The 24,001-nt window shown below is 50.0% G+C and overlaps 1 protein-coding gene across 1 annotated transcript in view; it reads right to left on the reverse strand.

Moving 5' to 3' along the window:
- Positions 1-2,893: 2,893 nt before the first annotated feature.
- Positions 2,894-24,001, reverse strand: part of Soga1 (suppressor of glucose, autophagy associated 1) — a 73,385-nt gene continuing 52,277 nt past the window's right edge. The window contains 7 exon segments of the mRNA XM_048349122.1: positions 2,894-10,250; positions 14,013-15,363; positions 16,805-16,875; positions 18,146-18,217; positions 20,847-21,098; positions 22,420-22,587; positions 23,791-23,895. Of these exon segments, the coding sequence (XP_048205079.1) occupies positions 10,098-10,250; positions 14,013-15,363; positions 16,805-16,875; positions 18,146-18,217; positions 20,847-21,098; positions 22,420-22,587; positions 23,791-23,895 (2,172 nt within the window). The 3' untranslated portion in view covers positions 2,894-10,097.

The raw sequence follows: 24,001 nt of genomic DNA on the forward strand, positions 1-24,001 counted from the left end.
GAAACTCCCGCCAACCAAAGGCGCATGCGCGGCCCCCGGCCTTTCGGGCATGCGCATTCCTATTACCAAATGGGAGGGGGGTGGAGGCGCATGCGTACTGTCGTGCTTACGCTCTCGCCCGCCCCGCTCCCATCTTCCAAGTCTCTGCTTCCCCCTAGCGATGTCTATGTCACCACCCTGGGCGTTTCCTTATGGACATACCCCGCTATGGTGTCCTTTTGCGTCTGATGGGCCTCAGATCCCCGCTTCGATGATGGGGAAACGGAGCCCCAGAGAAATACCCGCGGAAGGACTATAGAGCCATCCGAAGGCCTCTGAAGGCCTGCATCGCTAGGCCATGGTCCCTCCTCTCTATCTCAACTCCGAATGTGGACCCAGAGTCCCCACAGGGTGAACTAGAACTCTGAGCTCCGTCTGCCCCGTCCTATCCACCCCACTCTAAGGGGCTCCTTCAGCAGCCCCTTCAGGTATAGATAGGGCGACGGTCAAGATCTAGCCTGTCCTATTACAGGGTTGGCCTCTCCAAACCGTTCACAGCGCCTCTGGTGGCCTACAAGGATCCACAGGCAGGCTCCTTCCTCAGTGCATCAGGACTGGTTTAAAGCCAAGGAGGTTCTTAGCATGAACCTCAACATGGGGTACCATAGTCCATGGCCCCAATACTCAGTTCTTTGGCAAAGAGCTAAAGGATGAGTCTAGTTCAATGAGTTTATAGACGTTTTATTTAGCAAAGCAAGAAAACAAAACCAGCCCCCCTCCCCCACAACAGGCTGGAGACGTGGGAACCTGAGAAGCTGCCAAGTCCTTTGTGTCAGGCCTATTTATAAGGCTGAAGTCAGTCTAGGAGTTATACGTGATGGTCTGTGCAAGTCTTCTTCCTTTTAATCATCTGGCATGTTAATCACTTGTGTGACAACCCTCCTCCAACTGCATCATATACATGGTCTCAGAACTGGTAAGTTTGGGATTCCCAGACACCAACTCTCCTTAGTTGGCATAGATGATAAATATTTGACAATCTATCAGGGGCTTTATTTTAAAAGATATTTATTTAGGGTAGAAAAGCCCACTCACTGTCGGGAGGTATTTTCCTTTAACAAAGGTTCCAAGGGTAAGTTTTGCCAGATGTTTTTCTTGCAAAACTCTCCCTGGGGAAATCATTAGTGCAATGTTGAGAGCATGGGCAGCTGCTGTGGCCTAATTGGGGGAGGGGGGAAGTGAGAGACTTTAAATTCCCTATTAATAGTGTTTATTCTTAGCTCTTGGCTTGTGGTTCTCATGCCTCAATGGCCCTAATTTAGCCTGCCTTTCTTGCATGGCAGCTCCGGCTGGAAAAGTTTTCTGGAAAAAAGCAGAAAGGTGCCTCCCTGAAATTTCCACCCTACCAGTCCAGCCTTCTGGCTTCAGCAGCAGTCTGAAAGCAGAGATTTGTTCTTGGTTCCATAAATATAATTTCCTGAGGCTCAGAGGTACTCTGTTCCTTGTCCCATTCTTCAGCACTTTACTTGGGAAAGTGCCAAGAAGAGAACTCAATGCTGCCAGCTAGGGCTGGCTACCCCAGGGGGCATGCTAAGGATATCTCTTCATAAAATCCAGACCCAGTAAACCTGTGACCATGTTCCCTCCCTGCTTTGAGTTCTCTCCCATGGCTCCCTCCTGTCAGGACAGGAAAGCTCTTCCCTCACAAGTCAGTGTGATCCCACCCAGCCTTCTTTCATCAGTCCGTTCTGCTGATAGCAGACTTCTTTCATTCTTCCAGTTCTGCCATGCTCTGCTCTCTTTAGACCAAGATGTATTTTTCTTTTTCTGGAACCACCTCACCCATCTTTTGCTACAGTCTGCTACCATCCCTCTCAGATGGTCAGTACCTCAACCTAACCCTTTTCTGATCCCTATCCCTTTTTTTGATCTTTGATATCCTATTTTCCAGGCACATCCATTGTTTCCTCAATGCCTAGCACAGGCCTGTTTAAGAGATCTAGAAAAGTGACACGTGGCAGGCCCTTAATGACTTCTGTTTCCTAGTGTTTTTGTGCCTGTGCACTTCCCTTCTACATTGAAAAAGAAATGCAGGTTTGTTTAACTAGTAAGATAGTATAGAAATGAATGTGTCGCTTTTAAGGCTTAACCATAAAAGACATGATTTCCTGCTCTACTTTCTCATAGATCATTTGCTCATTGGGAAGCTATCTGCCATATTGTAAGGACACATGGGCAGCTCTATGGGGAGGTTCACATACTGAGGAACTGAGGCACCTTGCCAAAGCCAGCACAGACTTGCCCAGTCCATGAATATGCCACCTTGCAAACGGATCTTCCAGCCCTCATCAGGTATTCAAATAACTGCAGCATAGGCAGGAGTGTAGTTCAGTGCTATAACATTTTTCTAATATACATGAAGCCCCAAATTGATTCTTCTTCCCTCCCCCACAAAAGTGCAAACAACCCAGCTCCTGAATTCTTGGCCCATAGCGACTGAACTGACATAAACTTAGTTTTAGTTCTTCTGCTTTCCTTTCCTCCTCTTCTTTAGGTATTTTTTTTTCTTTTAAGACAGCATCTCTCTATGTAGCCTAGACCTCCAATGTATGATTCCCCTATATCAGTTTCATGTATGCTGGGACTACAGATAAATACACCGTGCCCGGTTTTATTTATTTTTACTTTTGAATATTCTGCCATTTGTTTCTTGGTGACCATACACACTTCATGGGAGACACTGAGTTGCCAGCCGTCAGCAGCCAGAACCCGCTGGTGGTCCTTCCCACGATTTCTGCCAGCCATGTGGTCCTGTTTCTCCTCTTCCCAGGCAACTTGCAGGTGAGGTGGAGTCTGGTCTCAAATCGGCTGGGGTGGATCCCCATGAGAGAACTCAAGAGAGTCAAAGCCAATGACCACTGTTCATATGACATACTTTATTTCCAATCTACAACCATTAAAAACACTTTATAAGTTTACACTGTACAGCTTTACTCATGTCTGAAATAAGACACAGGGCAGGGAAGAGCTGGTAGATTGGACTGTGGTCCTCCTAGCACCCAATTCCTGGGAAGGAGCCTTCTGAAGACAGAAATGAGAACAGTAGAAGAAGAGGTGGACAGTTGGCCCAAGGATGCCCTTGGTCCCTTCCCTCCTGAGGGATGCCCCAGGGCCCTTACCAGGAAACCCTGCTGAGCAGGAAGGGGACTTGGCACAGTATGGGAGTGAGCAGAATGCTAAGGAAAGATAGCTCCTGGTTCTCTTCTCCAGTTGCTGGGGTTAGAGCTATTTTTGGCACTGTCCACAAGGTCTCCCTGGGATTGGGAAGAAGAAGAGGAAGAGAAAAAGGAGAACAAGAAGGAGGAGGAAGAGAAGGAGGACAACAAGCAGGGGACTTGGGATTCTCTTCTTGTGGAATTAGGTTTCTTTCCTATTTCATTCCTAGGTGTGGTGAGGTTGCCCAGGGATAAACAGGTTCTTTGCCTCCATTGTCCCTGGGAGTCCCATCCTGGTCTGCTGACACCATCTACCCAGTTAAGTGGGAAAAGTGAGCCAGAGGCAGGATAGGGCAAATCTCATAGTCCTCCGGCTTTTGGGAAAAGGAGACACCACAGGGTTAGTTCTGTCAGGTTTTGTATGGGGAAGGGGTCCAAGTTCAGGAGTCTTGACAAGGGGCCCATCTAGGGCCAGCCCCAGGCCCTCTCTAGGCTGCACTGTCTACTAGGTTGGTAGTTGGCAAACTTGTGTATAACAGAATGACCTGGAGGCTCTTTCAGATCACCTTGATGGGCCCTGCTCTGGCACTTTTAATCCAGTGGATCCACAGGTTGGCCTAAAATCTGCATTCTGTAAGTTTTGTTGGAACACAGTTTGAGAACCACTGGTCTGGAATGGTGCCCCCCAGGACCTGGTGTACCTGTGCAAGATTACAGTTGACACAGCTCAGACTTAGAGGCACCAAAGGGTCCAGAGAGCTTCTGGGAATGGTGTTACGGGAATGAGCCCCCCCCCCCCATGTGCGGAGAAGTGAACTAAGGCACAGAGATCAATGGCAGAGCTGAGAGGAAACTGAATGCTGGGGCCCAGTGGAGAAAGGAGGGGACTGCAGGACCCCCAAGATATGAAAGGTGCTTGGGGATGAGGTTGGGGCTCCTGGTGCTTAGCCAAAGATCATAAAACTGCTGGAGGGCCCAAGAGATTGGCCCACAGACTGCTAGCTGAGTTCTCTCTCCATGAGCGTGGTTCAGGTGGCTTCAGAATGGAGTGTGACAAGGTAACAAGCCATAGCTGCCTACATCCTTCCAAGAGTACACTAAGACTCCTTCCCTTGGGGTCAGGTGGTGGAGGGCAGGTAGGTGGAAGGAAGCAGAACTGATGACATAGGAGAAAGGAAGAGGAAGATCCTGGGAGGATGGGGTTAGGTGTGGATAAGATAGGAAGTAGAGCTCCACACAGGAACTAGAGCATCATGTCCATTAGGTGTATGGATTCTGCAAACTTGAGTTGGGAGGATGAGCTACAGGTTCTGACAGGATGAACTGTTCTGTAGATGATGAAGCACAAGGGAGAAGAGAAAGGATGGACAGCAAGTAGATGGAAGACCAGAGTGGAGAGAAGTTAAGCCAAGCTGCGCCTGCTTGATACCAGGCTGTGCATGGCTGGGCAGGGCACAGGTCATTCAAAGAAGAGAGGCAAAGTTCATGTTCACCACACACTCCTCCTCCAGTAGAAGGTGCTGGGGCAGCGGCTGGGAGGCTGTGGACAGAGACAACAGAGTGGCTCCAGGTGGAACTGATGGGGAAGTAACTAGGACAAAGTGAACTCAGTAAGGAGGACTGGCAGGACCGGTGCTGCCTGATGCATGGAGAACAGGGGTCCCCTTTGGTGTGAGAAAATACAAAAGAAACACAGAAACCAGGATACAATCAGATCTGAGAGAAAACCTAAGTTTGGGAGAGGACAGACTGGGCACTTTCCTGATGGAACAGGAGTGCGAGCTTGGGAAGGCAGTGCTGAGATTCGAAACAAACCCACAGAAGGAAGCGGTGCTGGGGAGGGCACCATGGGAGGCTTGGGGGCCCAGAGGAGAAAACCTGGCTGTGGGTCACACTATCTGCTGGCTAGAACCAGCTAAGGTGAAGAGGAAGTTTTAGAAGATGAACGAGAGCATGGAGTGGGGACAGGGCGACAACAGATGTAGCCCACAAAAAAGCAGGACATGATCGCTCACCATGGGGTGAAGAACCTGCTAGGAGTGAGGGGCCCTAGGGTCTGGCTTGGCCTCTGGTTTGCTGTTCAACCACAGCTGAGTCACTCCCTTCTCTGAGCCTGATTCTTCATCTAAAACATGTGTGTGTGGGGGGGGCGATAGACACAATGAATGAGGTGCAGACTAGGCAATCCACGGAGGAAGAAAGCAGAACAGAGGTTATCCAATGCAGGAAGGGAGGCAAGGGGAATGGGACTCATTGTTTAAGGGGTACAGAGTTTCAGTTTGGGATGATTAAAAGTTCTGAGAATAACTGGTGATGGTCATATAACACTGTGAATGGATTTTGAAGCCATTTAAGGGCCAGGATATAGCACACTGGTGAACATTTGCCTAGCATGTAAGGTGGTATAGGTTTGACTCGCAGCAAGAGGGAGGGGCAAACAAAAACAATAATAAAGCAACACATTTGAAATGGTTACAGTAGAGATTTTTGCTTCAATTTAAACTAATCTGGCTAGTGTGGATTTTTTTTCCATCTCCTTTTTAGTTATTAGGACCCAGTGAGGTTGGTGTTGTGCTCAGGCCATGATGCTGAGAGGCTCGCTGGGGACGATGAAGATGGGCAGATCACCTAACATTTGTACAAGAACCTTACACTTCTCCAATCTTATTGTGCAGGTATGAGATGGTATTCAGGCCTCACCACAGCCACATGAGGTAGGATGTTGTCCCCATTTATATGTGGGGATACTGAGGCATGGGCTAGCCACAAGAGTTGGCCAAGGTCATTCAAGTGGATAGCAGTTTACTTTTGTGAAGTCACTTGACAAACCACCTTGCATGACAGGTGGACTTGTGAAAACGTCACTGGGCTCCCTGGCCTCTGAAGAAAGACATGTGTCATACATTAGAAGTGGAAGATCTGCTCCCCAGGGCAGACACGCTTGCCTCCCAGGATTGAAAGTTATAAGATCCTGAGGCGTTACTCCTTTCATCATGGCTAACTGGGCAACTCAAGAGTGAAATTTAATTACATGACTATCAAATTACCTTAGGTAAATTTGGAAACCGAGCCATCTTGCCTTTTGGCTTTCTACTTTTGTTATCTTATTAAATGTAAGACTAAGACTGTTAATTGTCTCTACGCTTTTTGAAATCCCCAGAGTAATTACACACATGGAGAGTTTGATTGGAGACTAGTTTTCCTAAGACCAAGCATAGTGCTCAGGGCTCTCTTTAAGAACGAGGCATTGTGATGATTGGTTGAAAGAACAATGGCCTAAAGGTCAGGGCTATGGTGCTTAGGATGCCCCAGAGCGCCCCCTAAACTAACTCATACCCTAGGTCCAGAGAGCTATGAAGGCCTAGGAATCTGCATTTGACCAGGTCTTCCCTGGAATCTAATGCAGGTGTCCCAAGCCCACCTTCTGGAATACACAGGTCAAGCAATTCCAGCGGCTTGTCTTGATAGTGGCATACTCTGGAGGGGGTGGGGTGGGTGGGGGTGGTCCAATACCCTAGGGGTGCAGTGGTTTTGCACAGCAAACAGGACAGAATAGGGCAGGGGAATCCAAGATCCAAGTGTTCATCAAAACTTGATGATATCTGGGACAAGACTCGAGCCTCAGTTTCCTCATCTGAAAAGTACATACACTAAGCCCTATCCTGTCAAAGTTTGAGAGACGTGGGGGGGGGGGTGTATGTTTTCTAAACAGTGAAGTGCTCTGGAAGGGATGTGGATCTAGAGGCATTACATTATGAACAAGAAGTCAGTGGGAGACTTGGGTAGGAATATTCTGGAAGGATGAGAAGGAAGAAAGGCCTGAATGTTGCTGGGACAAGAGGAAAAGAGGCTAGGGGATAAAGCTGTGAATATGTATGTGGAAGAGGGCCAGGTGTTTGATGCCCTCAACTTCGCAGCCTGGAGGCCACCTGGTAGACGAGCACCCTGCAGAGGCCAAGGGGTGTGGCCCATTTGAGCAGGACCTCCCGGAGGTCCTACAGCCTGTGCTGCAGAAAGTACTGGAAGGAAGGCCAGGGACAGGATGTTGATGCCTTGTGCATCCAAGTGGTCTGATTTTCATTCAAAACAAGTGATCATAGCCCCCAGGAGATTCTAATTTGGTTCCAAGGAATCAAACCTAAGGAAGGTAAAGTTGCCCCCAGGTTATCGTTAGGGGATAGGGATGAGAGTTCCTTGGGGCTTTGGTTAAAAAGAGGGGGAGAACAGGAGGAAGAAAGCTAGGGGAGCAGGGAAGGAGAGAGGGATCAAGGGCAGCATTCTTCCTCGGACCTCAGCCTCCAGGTGGGGGGTGGAGGGGTTCCACACTCCAGGACAGGCAGTTTTCTGCTTTGGGAATGTTATCGAGACATCAAAGGCATTTGAAGAAATAAATGAAATTAGAAATTACATTCCAGAAGAGTAGAGTGTTTTTACAAACCAACCCTCCCACCCCCCCAAAAGAAAACACAACCAGTTACCAAGTAAAACCTAAAAATTAAACCGAATCATTATTTACATGTAACATTGTTAACCCCATCCAGCCCCACACCTAGGGGCTTCTGTTAGGAATGGTGACAGTGGCCTTGTATAGTGCATACAAGAAATAGAAACAGGGACTCCACTGAAAACCAAGACCCTGGGGGCCACTGGGGCCAGGCGCCGAGACAGTGACAATAACGCACGACGATCTCGGATGAAGACGATGGTAAGGCTGAGAGGCCCGTAGGCCTTGAGGTCTCATGGGGATTATTCCCCAAGGCTGACAGCCCAGCCCCCCTGGCCCTCTGCAGCTCTGGGAGGTGGCAGAAGGCCTCTGGTGGCTTGTGGCCTGGTATAAATCCCCTCACCTGAAGTTAATCTTTGAGGGACCTCTAACCTCTTGGGTAAGAGTAGTGGAACTGGCCCAAGGCTCCAATGACCCGTGGCTCTTCCCACACAAGTCACTAGGAAGCAGCTGATGGGGCTGACGCGACCCTGATGTGCTGCCTGTAGGGAACTGGGACAAAAGGCTTTGTGTAAATGTTCCAGATGACCCTGAAAGGGTGGATGAGGGGTGACAAACCGGAGTGCAGGGCCATCTCCTGAGTCCTAGGGACAAAGCAGCAATGCTGTTGGCTCTTGGCCTTTCGGATGGAGAGTTGTGTACATAAGCCAGTGACAGGAGTGCTGCACGTGTGTGTGTGGGGGGGGGGGGTGTACAACCAAGATGGGTTCACCGGTGGAGAGGCCACATGAGGCCTTCCTCACTGGACTGGTGAGCCATGCTGCAGTCTCTCAGATGGGATGGGTGGCTCCCATGGACGAGAGAAGGGCAGGTAGTAGAGCTGGGCTAGGAGCAGAGCCGTGAGAGACATAAGGCTAAGGAGACAGGCTGGTGAAAGGCTGGCAGGCAGGCTGGTAGACACTCTCAGATCTGTGTGCAAAGCAGCAATAAACAACATTCTCAAAGTTCATCCTGTTTTCCTGCGAGTCGTCACTTGGGAGACTTGGAGGGGGTCTTTGTACTCTTGATAAGAGCCGCAGTCCTCCATGCTTGACTCATTAAGAAAAGGAAGAGTTTGAGGAGAGGGGAAAGATCCTGGGAGGGGGGGGGAGGGGGAGGGGTCACGTCAGTCTGGCTCACCACTCTGTCTGGAGCATTTACACACTGACCTCAGGGGCCAGCGAGGTACCAGGTATGAAGGAAAAGGCAGTGCTCTGAGGCTCAAGGGCCCATGGTGTTGGGGAAGCAAACTGCAGGGCTCCCACTCTGGTGAGGGGTCCTCTTGAAATGAAGAGCTTGACCTGAGCTGCTTTGTCATCACAGGGGACCCTCATACTTATCTGTGGTGTTAGGAGCCCCACATTGTCCCAGGGGCATGAATACATATTTTAACCTCCAATAAATTACCTTAGGGGCTTTGGGGAAATTAAATTATTAAAAATTAAAAAAAACACTTTAAATACTTAAAGAGTACAAAAAGTTCAAATAAACGACCTAGGCAAGAAATGTATTTGCAAGCCCCAGTCCTGGGCTGTGTCCTGGGACACTGACCTCATGGAGTTTTCCCTGGCCCAAGCTGCCGGCATGGGAGCCTCTGGGTCTCTGGGAGGGAGGAGCTCTCCCTCCACCAGCTGGAGGATACCAATGCAGAGAGGACATAGTGTCCCACCTGGGTGTCAGGGAGAGGCCTCAGAGAACAAGCAAGGTGTAGCACAGGGGCACTACCCTGGGTGCCAGGTCTTGAGATGGGCTGTACTTATTTCTCTCCTGGTGGATCTCCTGGGAAGGCTGGACACCCCAAGTCACACAGGCAGGGAGGCAGTCCGCACTTCCTCCCAGTTCCTGCTGCATATAGATAAGACCAGGGAGATCCAGGGCTCCAGGATGCCAAGTCTACTTGGCCCTGGCTACTGCCCTATCATTCCCCCAAATGCCAGCAGCCCAAGCAGCACGTGGGAGAGGTGGCAATGCCCAGCCCAGCAGGAACCCCAAGCTGGACCTGCTCTTTCCAGCCACGTCTCCCTCCCAGAGAAGAGGTGTGTGGCGGGCAGGGAACATCTGTGTGCCTCTGTCTTGAGGCACAGCTAGAAGTATCTCCCTTCCAGGGGTCTTCCTACAAATGGGGGTGGGTGAGCCAGACAAAGGTCTCTTTTAGGACTCGAGGATGTGTCCTCGATGGAGTACCTTGGCAAGGCTTCCGAGGTTCAGTCTTGGCCATAGGCTTGTTCTTTCTCCTGTTCACTGGCATCCACTGGAAGGCAGAGTCACCGCCCAGTGGTGGCTGGAGACCCTGTGGTTACCTTGAATGTCCTCTGGCAGCGGGGTAGCTGCTGTCCTCTGGGCACAGGGAGTGGAGGGGGCAACCCCTCGCTGCATCTCCAGGGGCCAGGCTGTTCGAAGTGGGAAACTCTGTTGCTCTGTCACTCACTGGGGGGGACTGCCCTCTCCTCCACACCCCAAACGGACTCGGACGGGTGCAGCCTGCACTTGGAAGGAGAGTGGCGGATGGCTGAACGGGATGGCCGGACAAAGCAGGAGGTGAGAGACTGGGCAGTACAGTCACAAACAGCATCCTAGGAGGAGAAAGGGAGGATATCAGGAGGAGCTCAGGAGTACTGACTGCCATGCCCAGGAGGCCAGCAAGGAACTGGGTATCCGCTGTGCACACCATCAGTTCCCAGGGACCACAGCGGGACTTAGTCTCTGGCTGTCATTTTTCTCTCATTAAGCCAGTAATGGATAATCCCCCTATGATGGTCTAGAAGACTCAGAGAAAACCTTGGCCAAGGTCCCACATATCAAAGATAAATTTTCAGGGGTAGGGGTAGTAACTAGTGGCTAGGGGTTATGACTGTATTCTTGACTATCAGGGAGATAGGAAGATCATGGTTTAAGGCCACCCAAGCAAAGTTAATGAGACCCTATCTCAAAAAAAAAAAAAAAAAAAACAAGCTAGGTGAGGGGGTTCATACCTGTAATTGCAGCTACTCAGGTAGAAGAGACAGGAGGATTACAGTTTGAGGCCAGTTCTGGGTAAAAAGGTAAGACCCAATTTGAAAAACAAACTAAAAAACAAAAAGAGGGGCTAGGATTGTGGCTTAGTGGTACAGTGCTTGCCTAGCATGCATGAAGCCCTGGGTTCCATTCCTCAGCACCACATAAACAGAAAAAAGCTAGAAATGGCACTGTGGCTCAAGTGGTAGAGTGCTATCCTTGAGCAAAAGGAAGCCAGGGATAGTGCTCAGGCCCTGAGTTCAAGCCCCAGGATTGGCAAAACAAACAACAGCAAAAAAAAAAAAGAGCTGGGAGCATGGTTCAAATGTTAGAGACCCTACCTAACAAATGCAAGGCCTAGAGTTCAAACTTCAATACTACAAAAAAATAAAACTTAGTATACTGCAAACACATATATTTGCCCAAATGACCTCATCCCTTACATCTTATTCTGTAACAGCAAAACAAGAATACTTTTCTGTCACTGTTTGCCTAGATCTCCTTTTAAATGGCGTGGCTTTAGACAAGTTACATAGCAAGCATTTGGCACAAACATTCAACAAGCTAGCAATCTTCATTGGTGCAACATATTTACTTTTCTAAATTTTGACTTGACTCATTTTATTTTTTATGTTTGTTCCTGGTACCAGGGCTTGAACCCAGGGCCTCCCTCAGCTTGTTCTGGAGCTGTACCACTTGAGCCCCGTTTCTCACAGGTTCCCTGGAGGTGGACTCTCCTTGACTGGCTAAAAAAACTGGGATTCGAGTCATGAACCACCACACCTGAGTGTGCAGACATTAGGGAGAACATTCCCATATGCCCTTCTGTGAGAATACTAATGGATGAGATTAACACTGAAGCTAGCAGATGAAGTGAAGTAGATTGCTTTCCTTATGTGAGTGGTTAAGTCAGGTGAAGGCCTGAATAGAACAAAAAAATGAATTCTTCATGCCAGGACACTGGATTTTTGTTCACGTTCCTAGTCTGAAACTGAAACACAAGCACTTCTTGTCGGTTTGGGGACTAGGATGAGACTTCTCAAGCCTCTGGACTGGCTAAAATTAAATCATCAGCTCTCATGAGTCTCCAGATTACAGAGCTTCCCTGCAGACCTTAAAACTTGACAGCCTTCACAATTGCAGGAGCCAATTCCTTACAATCCCGGACCCCTTCATAATCTGTTTCTCCTTTCTCCTGCTCCTTCTCTCTCTTCTTCCCATCATACTTTTGCAGTGCTGGGGATGGAACCCAGTGTCTTATGCACACAGGCAAATGCTCTATCATCCCTAGCCTGGACAAAGTCCAGTGCTAGTACTCAGGGCCTCAAGCTCTTGCTGAGCTCTTGCTCAGCTTTTTTGCTCACAACTGGTGCTCTATCACTTGAGCCACATGTCCAGTGCTGGCTTTTTGCTGGTTAACTGGAAAGAAGATTCTCTCAGTCTTTTCTGCCCATGCTGGCTCAGAACCATGATCCTCATATCAGAACCATGATCCCCATATCCTGGCCTCAAGAGTTATAGGCATAAACCACCAGGACCCCACCTGGATGACCTTTTGTAAAAGACAATTTGGCAATGTTTATCAAATGTGTTTGGAAATTTATGTTCTTTTATCTCATAATCCCATTTCTGCAACTCAAACTTAATGAAATAATCTGAAGTATACAAAATGGTTTTGAGGGCTGGGAATGTGGCCTAGTGGGAGAGTGCTTGCCTAGCATGCATGAAGCTATGGGTATAATTCCTCAGTACCACATAAACAGAAAAATCTGGAAGTGGCACTGTGGCTCAAGTGGTAGAGCAGTAGCATTGGGCACAGACAGGCTCAGGGACAGTGCCAAGGCCCTGAGTTCAAGCCCCAGGACTGGCTGGAAAAAACAGGTTTTTCACCAAGCTATTTGCCATAGCATTATCTGTAATAGAAACTAGAAACCACTAGGTGCCAGTGGCTCATGATCTGAGGATCACTGTTTGAAGCCAGCCTTGGCAGGAAAGGCCATGAGACTTATCTCCAATAGATTACTCAGAAAAAGCCTGAAGTGGTTCTGTGGCTCAAGTGGTAGAGCTCTAAGCCTTGAGCAAAAGAAGCACAGGGCTGGGAATATGGCCTAGGAATATGGCCTAGCGGTAGAGTGCTTGCCTCTCATACATGAAGCCCTGGGTTCGATTCCTCAGCACCACATATACAGAAAAAGCCAGAAGTGGTGCTGTGGCTCAAGTGGTAGAGTGCCAGCCTTGAGCAAAAAGAAGCCAGAGACAGTGGCCCTGAATACGTCCTGAGTCCAAGCCCCAGGACTGGCCCCAAAAAAAATAAAAATAAGAAAAGAAGCAGCACAGGGGGGCAGCACTCAGGCCCTGCATTCAAATCCCAGGATCGGGAAAACAAAACAAACAAGCAAACAAACGAAAAAACACAAAAAACTAGAAACCAACCAAACATCTAGTAGCAGTGAAGCAGGCTAAGTTGATCTCAGTTCCTCCCCACAGTCCTCACTTCTGTGTGCTTCAAACTACACTCCTTGCTGAGTCAATAGCACACCACAAGGAACCACCGTTAGCCTCAGTGGAGGAGATCAAGGGGGTACACCTTACTCAAACTGATCAAATCAGAATTTCTCCCAAAAATGTGGAACTAGGATGCAGTTTTAAGTTCATGTCCTGAGGTGCTTGAACTGGAAGATGTGATAAAACCAGAGCTAGAACAGCCTATCTGGTACTTGTGGAAATGCAACAGAAAGAAAGAGAGGAAGAAAAGAACACAGAAGAAAACAAAGCTCTAGAGAAAAGAGAGAACAGGGAGAAACCACTGAAGTCTTTGGGTCTTGGTCCTAGATCCTGTAATGCACCCCATCATCCTTCCAAAACACTTCCTTCCCCTTTGGGATGTGGACTCAGATGCATCCCTTGACTAAAACTCAGTGCGAGTTGTGATGTGAACCGAGTGCACAGCAAAGCTTCTTAGACAATGTGAGCGTTCCAAGTGCGAGCAGGTTAGTGTTTAGTTTCATTCTCTAGGAGAGGAAGGTCTCTAGTTTGTAGCCTTTGCCAATTTTCCTAGCATCCATCTTCCCTCTGCAGACAATTTGCATGGAAAAGTAAGGAAACCCAGAATGCTTTCAACAAGCCTGCCAGTATAACACATCAGCAGGTGCAAGAGAGCAGCAGACTAGGGCACAGGCTGGAGAGCTCTGCTGCATGCTGGGAAGGCAGTGGATCAAGCCATACTCACTATAGTCTCCTAGCACTCAGACCATGTGACCGCTAGGTCTCTATCGTTCCAGAGCTTACTCTTCATAAGCCAATCTCCCCTCGAAGGATAAGGGCAAAGCCCACCCACCTACCTCATTAGGAAGGATTGAGACGCCATCTCCATCACGGGGGACGCCATCCTTGCCCATCTGGGATGGGTTGGTGGTTCTGAGATCCTCACTGCCAGGTTTGGCTGTCTTCTTGTTCAAGATCCTGGCCACGCCCTCTGGCTGATGGTAGCTGGCAGGAGAGAGAGGTTCAGGTTTCTTGGAGTTCTCCTCTCCTGCTACCGATGTGGGGCTTGGTGCACGGCCGCACACATTCCGGAAGAACTCCTGCACGATGCCATACTTGGGAGGCTCAGGCTTGGCCCGGGCCTCAGACATGCCCAGTTTCCAGACAGACTCGGTGCTCCCTGAGTGCTCCACCACACTGAAGAGGCTGGACAGTCCATCGTTAATGTTCCTTAGCACTGGGCTGTCCCGAGTGGTGGTGGAACGGGCCCAGGCTGAGCCATTCTGCTTGCCCTGGTGCAGGTTCCACAGGCTGCGGTCCTTGGTGCTGTCCAGCTTAGACACGGACCTCCTCTGCAGCTTTGGGGAGCCATACTTGGGTGAGCAGCACGGCCGCTCGATGCGCGGGTGCACCTTGTCCAGGGAGGAGGAGATCTGCTTGCTGCGTACGGACATGAGTGAGGAGCTGCGGGGTGACCAGCTCTTGCTATGGAGGCTGCTGCGGGGCGGGTCTGTCTGCAGCCCCACACTGACTGTGCGGATGGTCTGCGTGCCCACGCTGTCCAGGCCCACCGTCTGGCTGGACGTACTCTTCACTTTCCTCTCCAGTGATCCTGAGCGCATGGCCTGCCGCACACAGTTGGTGATCTCCTTCATGTCGTCACTCATGTTGCCTGACATTTCAAAGTCATGCAGGGCCGTGGGGAAGGCAGGCCCAGTGGCTGAGGGGCTGCCCCCAGCAGAGCCCCCGTCCAGGCGCTGCCGGGAGAAGTTGCACAACCACCGTCCGTACGAGCTCTCGGCTAGTCCATCAGCATCAGCCGAGTCTTTGGGCTTGGCTGTGGTAAAGAGGAAGCCAGGCTCAATGAGGATCTTGCCTTCCTTGTCATGGACCACAGGGACACCCAGGCGCCGGGCCACTGGGGGGCTGTAGTAGACCCGGATGCCCGTCTTGTCTGGAGCTGTGTAGCTGCGTTGCATCTGCCTCCCTGCAGGGTCCTGGCAGGCCAGGGAGCCCAGGCGGCTGCAGTCCCGTGGCAAGAGTCCCGGCTTTTCCTTGGCTTCTTTCTCTGCATCTCCTGGCTTGGTGCTCACAAAGGTAAAGGCAGGGCTGTTGGGTAGCTTCTTGCCCCGGGCATCTGCACCAGCAAGGTAAGGGGAACAGTCGAGCAAACTTTCAAACTCAGACATGGAGGAAACAGACTTGGTTCTGTGCAGAGCAGAGGAGAGAAGTGGAATCAGTGAGAAATAGTTCACATGCCGTTCAACTGTCCTGGGACACATCCAGTGAGTCTGCCTCACTTACCTCTCCTTCACAACCCCGTGGGTGGCCGCCCCACCCCTCTGCACACACCCCACTCACCTACACACCCAGAGCACAAGCTCCAAACACCTGCCTGTATGTGGTTACACTTGTCCTCTAGAAAGAGGAGGCTAGAAACAACTCAGGGGTGGCACCCTAAACTCAGGTTGTGTGAGATTTGGTGACTAAGCACTCTGGCCTCCTGTCCCCCAGATGGGTGGATCTGAGGGGTACATTCTCTCTTGGCTCCCAGAGTTCCTCAGTGAGCCTGAGCTCCAGCTCCCCACAGAGTCACCTAGAGAAAAAGGCTGCTTCCCATTCCCATCTCACTTTTAGGGGTTTTTAGAAATCCTCTCCCAAATAAACCATTTGCACCTTAGTCCTCATCTGAGGGTTTGCTTCTAGGAAAAACACATATAAATGCCAAGAAATCCAGCACAAAGCTGGACATGGGGACACAGTCCTGTAATCCCAGCACTTGGGAGGCTTAGGTAGGAGGATCACCAGTTTAAGGATAGTGTGGGCTACATAGAGGGACCCTGTCTTCAAAACCAATCCAGGAGCTGGGAATGTGGCTTAGCAGCATGCATGCTAAGCCTAGCATGCATGAAGCCTTGGGTTCGATTCCTCAGTACCACATAAAACAGAAAAAGCCACAAGGGGCGCTATGGCTCAAGTGGTAGAGAGCTAGCCTTAAACACAGAGAGGCTCCGGGACAGTGCTCAGGCCCTGAGTTCAAGCCCCAGGACTGAAAAAAACAAACAATCCAGCACAGATTTGTGTGTGTTGCCTGAGGTATAAAGTGCCAGATATGTGGAAGTTCACTGCACATGTCTACTCTCTGCAAAGCTCTGGCAGGGGAGGGGCACAGCTCTAGAAATGGCAGAACTAGAGTTGCAACCCTCAGGCTCCAGCACCAACCTTGCCCTTGTGCTTCTGGACTGCTTTGTGTGGCCCCTGTGGGGCTGTCTCCCTCACTCCTTTCACAGCTTTCCTAATGGTAAAGACATGGATGGTCCTTATAATCTCAGGGGTTCCCTTGAACACAGCACAGGGTTGGGCTAAATGGATGCTGCTCAGTAATCCCAGGAATGGATGTGCATCATGACTCTCCTGATGTCTGAGAAAGAGAAAACAACTCCCAAAGGTGCTGAACAGTGTCTCTGCCAGCAAGAACACCCTGGAGCCCAGGTCTTCTTCATGCTCAGAATCAAACAAATCAACACTAAACTATAGGCCAGAATCCCCATCATTCCAAGCTCTCTAGATCCTAAGAAGAAAACCTTATCTGGGTAGTCTTCCAACTCTAGTGAGAGGCAAGGGTGGGTACATGGGGTAGGGCAAGCACCTCTTTAAGCCAGTGCCCCCAAGCTCAGCTTCAGAAGCAACTTCCTTGTCATGGATCTTCTCACTGCGTGTCTGAGGAGGAAAAAAAACAGGAAGGATCAGTGTGGCCAACAGTACACGGAAGGAAGGTGACAAGAGGACATAGGTCAGTGTGGGAGCTAGGCCCAGACCCCATGCCTGTGTCTCCTCTATTGGGGAACATGATGATAAGGGCAACAACAATCTAGAATGCCCATTGGTCAGTTTCTGGATGCCCTGCTTCCAACTCCCCCACCATAGTAACTGTGACCCAGGCTGTGCCAACTAGGGCAGCAAGAGTAGCCCCAGGGAAAGAGGGATCACTTAGAACTAATCCAAAATGGCATGGCAGCAACAAAGCACCTAAAAAGCAGCTGTTCCATTGGTGATAACAGTAGTGACCATGGAGCGCCAGCTCTGTCTGGGCTTGTACTATAACCCCCAAGACCAGCACGGTTATCAGAACTGCATCACCAGTCCTGTGAGCCCCCATAAAACCCTCCCACATCAGCATTTGCTGTTTGCAATCAGGTCTTTTGAGTGACACACCACTTCCTCAGGTTGCTATGGGGACAAAAGAGGAGGAGGAAGAGAAGGAGGAGAAGGAGGGAAGGGATTGTGTGTGTGACATTTTACCAGCCTATTGCTCTATGAACAACAAACCTGAGTTACGCATGCAAACTTCACCAACATGACCTACCTGATCTCATACTCAGGGCTTTGCCAGGGAGGAAAAGTTAATCCCTATTTACCAGTGATACAACTGGGGCCTAGAGATAGGCAGTGAGTCGGCCAAGATCGTAAAGCTATACAGAGGCCCTGTTTTCCACAGAGACACAATTGAAGCCAAGAAAGGCCTAGGGTCTCTCCACAGCATAGAAGGATGGCAGAGGCCATCTCAAACCATGGGTAGAAATCATGAAGTAACAGGGTGTCAGTAGTTTATGCCTACAACCCCAGCTACTCAGGAGGCTGAGACCTGGAAGATCACAGTGTGAAGCCAGCCAGGGAAGAAAAGTCCATGAAATTTCATCTCCAATTAACCAGCAAAAAGCTAGGCTGGAGGCATGGCTCAGCCATAAGCAAGCAAGGTGAGGAACTGTTAAGGATCAAGCGAGGCTCTTGAGTTTAAGCCCCAGTATCAGAAAAAATGTAAAGAAAGACAGACCAACCGACCGTGGGATAAAGGCCCCAGGACTGAGAAGCTCAAGGTACAATGGAGTGGCCTATGGGACAGGGCTAGCAACCTCTTATCATGTTCCTGCAGCCAGAGAACTTTCAGCATAGCAATGAGCCAGGAGAACCTGGCGGCAGTGACCTTCACCTCTTTCCAGCTGTTGTCCTGCTTCTCCAGGTCTGCATGCTTCAAAAGCCAGGGCTCGGCAGCCTTTTGCAACTGAGGAAGGAAAGACAGCACATCAGTGGTAGGAAAGGCTGGTGGGCAGGGATTGCTCTGAGCAGGGCCACTCCCTAGGCTCTGCTCTGCATCCTGGAGGACCCTCAGAATGGATCTAGAGCCACCATGTCATCAGGGAGCAGCACTGACCTATCCACAAGCTATAGTCAGGAAATAATATTGCCGAGTTGCAGGCATCCTTGGATGTCATCTGAACCAAAACAGTAAGAGCTATAATTGCTATGTTAATCCAAGGTACATGTTGTGAATGCTCAGTCAGAAGCTCTTTCCTCCCTGCTGCTCTAGCTGATGCTTTACCAGGCTAGTCTCATTGAGGGACCAGTTTAAAGAAGAGTGTAGAGCCAGGCATGATGGTTCACTCACTACTGTAATGCCAGCAGCATTCAGGAGGCTGGGATGGGAAGAATGGAAGTATGAGGCCACCCTGGGCTATGTAACCACAACTTGGTGTGGGGGGGGGGGCGTGAAGAGAGAGAGAGAGAGAGTGTCAGAGTCAGAGCGAGCGTGAGCACTAGTGTTGCCAGCGGCTCATCCTAACTATTCAGGAAGCTCAGATCTAAGGATCTCAGTTTGAAGTCAGCCCATGTAGGGAAGTCCCTGTGAGACTCATATCTCCAATTAACCACCAGAAAACCAGAAGTGGGACTGTGGCTCAAAGTGGTAGAGCACTAGCCTTAAGTAAAGAGGTCAGGGACAGAGCACAGGCCCCATGTTCAAGCTCCACGACAGACAACAAAAGGAGGAGAAGGAGGGTGAGGGGAGAGGGAGGAGGAAGAGGAGGAGGAGAAAGAGGAGGAAAAAGATGACGACGACAACAACAACAACAGAACACTGCTGGTGGGCCTGGTTTGAGCTGAAGGAGGCAGAATCAAGTCAGAGATACAGGAGGGCAGAGCCAGAGAAACAGCAGGTTCCACCTAAGATCGCTGCAGGGGAAGCAGGACAAGACAGAGGGTTTAGATGTGACAGCCAGCAGGCTCTGTCCATGAGCTTATGTGTGTCTCCAAGTGGCTATGGAGCTGTTTTCACAGTTGGAAAGCCTTTTAAGAGTACTTTGTTTTTTATAGAGTAAAAGGGAGGGAACCCTTCTCTATAAACAGGAACTGGTTTCATGGTGCACATAGTTGCATTGGATCTGCTTTCCATGTGGAAGCACTGGGATTTGTCTGTGTGCTGCCTGTGCTCACCACCTACAGGCTCCCTCAGAGGAGGCCAGTACCTGAAGCTTTTGGGCTCAACCCTCAAAGCTAGTAGGGGTGACCCTCAGAGGAGGACCGTGCCCTTAGGAAAGGAGGCAGGGCTGAGAATCAGGAATCAGCCAGATGTGGAAGTCCTACCAATTCCATCATGTCCGTCAATCATTTTATGACCTTGAGCAAGTCACTGTGCCTCAGTTGCTTTATCTGAAAAGGGGGTAGTGATTGTGCCCTGGCAGGGCAGCTGGACAACTGGACACAACGTGAAAAGAAGAAATACAAATGGTCAATAAAGTAATGAAGAGATGCTCACCTTTACTAGGAACCAGAGAAAGGCAAAGGAAAGAGAGAAGACAGACCAAAACTGGTCTTCAAACCATGCTGGGGGGAGGGGTACTGTTCCTGGACACGGCCTCTCTGAAGGCTGACTAGAAGCTCCATCAGCTATTCAGAAACTTGACCTTGAATGTAGCACTTTCATTTCTAGGAATCCATCCCACAGAAATAATCATGCATGTGCAGAAGAATACATAGGTGGGGGTGCACACTGGGGCACTACCTTCCATAATGAAAAAAATATATAAAAATGTATTTTTCTATATGTCAGGAATATAACATCAAGCAACAGTTCAATTCAGTGAAGCAGACTATAAATAACACGTACATTATGATCCAATTAAAGATAACGACAAAGCAAACAAAGCTCTGTGGATATAAATTTAAGTAGCAAGAAAGGAAGGGAGCCAGCTGGAATATACTCTTGTAATATTTGTGTCTTATACAGGATAAAGTAACAATTAAAAGAAAGGAAAAATCAAAATAAAGAGTGGAGCCAAATAAGTTCCAGAGACAGTGCCTGAGCCTTGAGTTCAAGTCCTGGCACTGGCCAAAAAAAAACACCAACAACAAAAGAGTGGAGCACATGTTGTGGTGGGTGGTAGGTGGTTGCTGGGCAGGATGGGAATTGTGGAGGAGTAGAGCCCTCAGTGACTGCTTTTGGAGTTCTCCCCTCTTTGGGTCACAGGACTCCAACTTTCCCCTGGGAACCACGCCTGGCTCTTTTGCCTCTGCTCCTGGCTTTGGTCTTCCCTAGGGATGGGCACATGACTCAGACCTGACCAATCAGAACCTGGTCGACAAGGAACTCTCCCCACTGCAATGGCTAAGCTGTAAAATATGATCATGAAACTAACAATGGCCATATTTGGAGATCATTTGCTTAAGGACAAATAAAGCTAACACAGAAGAAAGCAGGCTTGACAGAGACATAGATCTAGTTCTTACTGTAATTTCTGGGCACCAAGATCCAGCTATAGCTGAAAGTGACTCTTCAGGATTTACCCAGCACAGGGAAGGCTCCCCAGCCATTTTCCCTCATGGTTCAGACCAGCAGAGGCTGGGACCAGCCTCACCTGACTCAGACGGTTCTGCAGCTCCTTCACCTGCTGTTCCACCTGCTGCTTCTCACCCTGTAACCGCTCCACCAGCTGCAGCTTCTCTTGGCTCCAGTTGCGCTCGCTGATCTGCAGCTGTTGGGTCAGCTCCATGACTGCGCTGTAGGACTCGGCCAGAAGATGCTGCTGCTCCTCACGCTCCCTCTGCAGGGCTGCTTTCCAATCAGGCCCAGGCCGCTCTCCGGCCCCCTTCCCGGTCTTCAGCTCCATCTGCTGAAAGAAGTAGCCTGGTCAGTCAGCACCAGCAGCCCCTCCACTCTTCCCTGCAGAGGGCCAGCTGGATACCAGCAGGGACAGGGGAAAGGGCGCCTTGTGGACCCCCTACACTAAGCCTCCTCACAGCAGGGCTGTGGAGATCTTTCTAGAAGCCAACCTCTCTTCTTAGGAGTCTCACAAAAACTAACCTAATTCATTCTTCAGCACGAGAGTTCCAAGGGTCACTTAGCTACTACGTGGCTGATCCTGGGGCTTAACTTAGGGCCTGGGCACCATCACTTTTTTTTTTTTTGCTCAAGGCTGGCACTCTAATAGTTGAACCATAGCTCCACTTCTGACTTCGTGGTGGTTAATTGGAGATAAGGAATATCTCGGACTTTGCTGCCCAGGCTGACTGGAACTGCAACCCTCAGATCTCAGCCTCCTGGGTAGTTAGGATTACAGGCATGAGGCACAGGTGCCCGGCTCCTAGCTCTTGCTTCTTATGCTTATCAACTCTTGCAAGCACTACAGGTTCAGGTTAAAGGGGATCATATTTATCTCCCCTCTTGGAAAGCTGACCCCACTAGTACATATGGGCCCTGCACAGGAACACACACATAGTCGGGTCATGCCCGGGTGTGGGCATCACTGTAGCATGACAATTTTCCTGGCCCTGGTCTCAGGGTGGCAAGGATGATTTGCAACCTGGCAACTTGATGCCCAGCATGGATCTGCGATGCAGATGCTGGTGTGGCATCAGGAAGAAGCCGGGAGTACAAACACTGGGGAAAGGTGAAACTGGAGTCATGGGGGGCTAGGGAATGCAGAGGCCTAGGGGGCCTTCCCCAAGCTGAAGGCTGACCTTTTCATTTTTCAGACCAGCGTGAGCTGAGAGCCTGCTCTCAGGACAGCTGGCACACAGCACACACCAAACTTCCAATGTCTTGGTTAAGTAAGGTCTCTGTCCAAGTGGTAGTTGGGGAGACCCTCAATGCCAGGTAGCAGTGGGCTCAGAGGTCTGCATGAGGAGAGGAGGGATCAAATGGGGGCAGCAAGCAATGGGAGTCCAAGTAGGCCTGGGCAAGGTACAGACAGCCTGAAAGTTTCTAGCCTCTCCTCACTTTTAACCCATAATGCAGTAGATACAGGTGCCTAGCAGTCCTCCTCTTCCTCCCCTGGCCCACTGACCCCTGCTCCCTGAAGCCCTTGCTGTGTGATTCTGGGGCCCAGATGACATAGCCTCCAGGAGTGGGACTCAGGAATCCTGCTCCCAGAGCTGACCATGGAGGGCCTGCTGAGAACCAGAAGAGACGTCTGGTACCTGGGGACTCACCTGAGCAGCATGGCCCTTGAGCTCGGCCCGCTCTGTCTCCCAGGTGGCCTTGGCTTTGGCAAACTGCTGCTGAAGCTCTGTCAGCCCACGGCGCTCATCCCGAAGCAGCCAACACAGTTCCTTCAATGTCACCTTCATGTCTGCCAGGGTCTTGATGTCCTCGCTGGGCTGCAGGCGGGATGAGGCCTTGGTTAGGACCTTCAAGAAGAGGCCTCTGGTCTCTGAGTGCTGGCACAGGAGTACAGCTGGGACCCTATCCGGCCCTGGGCAGGCCTGGCTGCCTCCCTAAGTTCCAGCCTCACATAAACTAAGGCTTCTGAGTTAGGGAAAGCAGTGCTTTCTAGATCCCACTGAATCACAAATAGCCTGGCTCTGAGGATCTGCAGTCCCCAGGCTGTGAGTCTCTCTCCCTTTTCAGGATCTGCCTTTCAGAGCAGCCAGGCCTCTGTAGGGCCTGCACACTGTGCCTGACTCCATCCCAATTCCTGTCTCCCTCAGCTCAGGATTCTTTGCCTACCAGACCCCAGCTCACCAGCTGTAACCCAAAGCCTGATTATATTGCTCCCTCTGACCCATGGCTTTAGTTACGAGTTCTTAGTACCATAAAGCAAAGGCCCCTCTTCCTATGACTCCAGTTTGATACCCATTAACCACCCCCCAATTTCATACAGCCTAAGCCACAGGCAGTACCAGAATATCTTGCCATCCTTTGCAGACATAATCCTCTGGGTCCAGAATGGCCTTCTTTCTGTTCTCTATTAGAGAACTTCTATTCACCCTTTGAAATGCACCACCTACAACCCCTTCTCTGTGACACAATTCCCTATACTCTAAATACAAGTGTTTCACAAAGCTAAGGATGGAGCCTAGGGCTTTGTATATGTTAGGTAAGTGCTCTGCTCACTGAGCTACATTCTTACTCACCTCCTCACTTTAGGTGTTAAAAGTTTGAACTTATTTATTCACACTTGCTAGGCAGGCACTCTACCAGTTGATCTATGTCTCCCTCTTCCTTTTTGCTTTAGTTATGTCTTGGGCAGGGTCCCATGTTTCCGCACAGGGCTAGCCTTGAACTGTGTCTCAAGTAGTTGGGAGAAAGAGATCACAGCATTCATCACTTTTCCCTGCTCCCATAGAATCAACAGCGTTCTTGCCTGTGACCTCATAGTTTGCCACCTAATTTCCTGTCACTGCCCTTGAATGACTCATGGACCCCATAGACTGAGCAACTTGGAGAGAAAAAGGTAGTGACCAGGCAGTAACCTCCTCCAGGTCCAGTACCCAGTGCCTGGCTTCACCAAAGGTGGCAGCAGCAATCACAGATGGACAAAGGAAAGACTGGATATGGAGGGGCAAGGACTGGGAACGCACTGTGTTCTGGGTCCAGCTGTCTCCCGTGCACGCCTTGTTATCTGGCTGCTGGGCATTTATCTCCTCTTCCTCCATCAGCAAGTACAGCTCCTTCATGCTGTTTACCTGTGTGTAAAAACCACACTCAACAGGGGGTGGAGAACATCACACCTGAGGCTCAGCCCTGGGATCAGGGGACTCTGGCTAGTTGCACAGCCAGAAAGGAAGGAAG

This window comes from Perognathus longimembris, chromosome 6, assembly GCF_023159225.1.
Source record: "Perognathus longimembris pacificus isolate PPM17 chromosome 6, ASM2315922v1, whole genome shotgun sequence".
NCBI classification, from domain to species: Eukaryota; Metazoa; Chordata; class Mammalia; order Rodentia; family Heteromyidae; genus Perognathus; species Perognathus longimembris.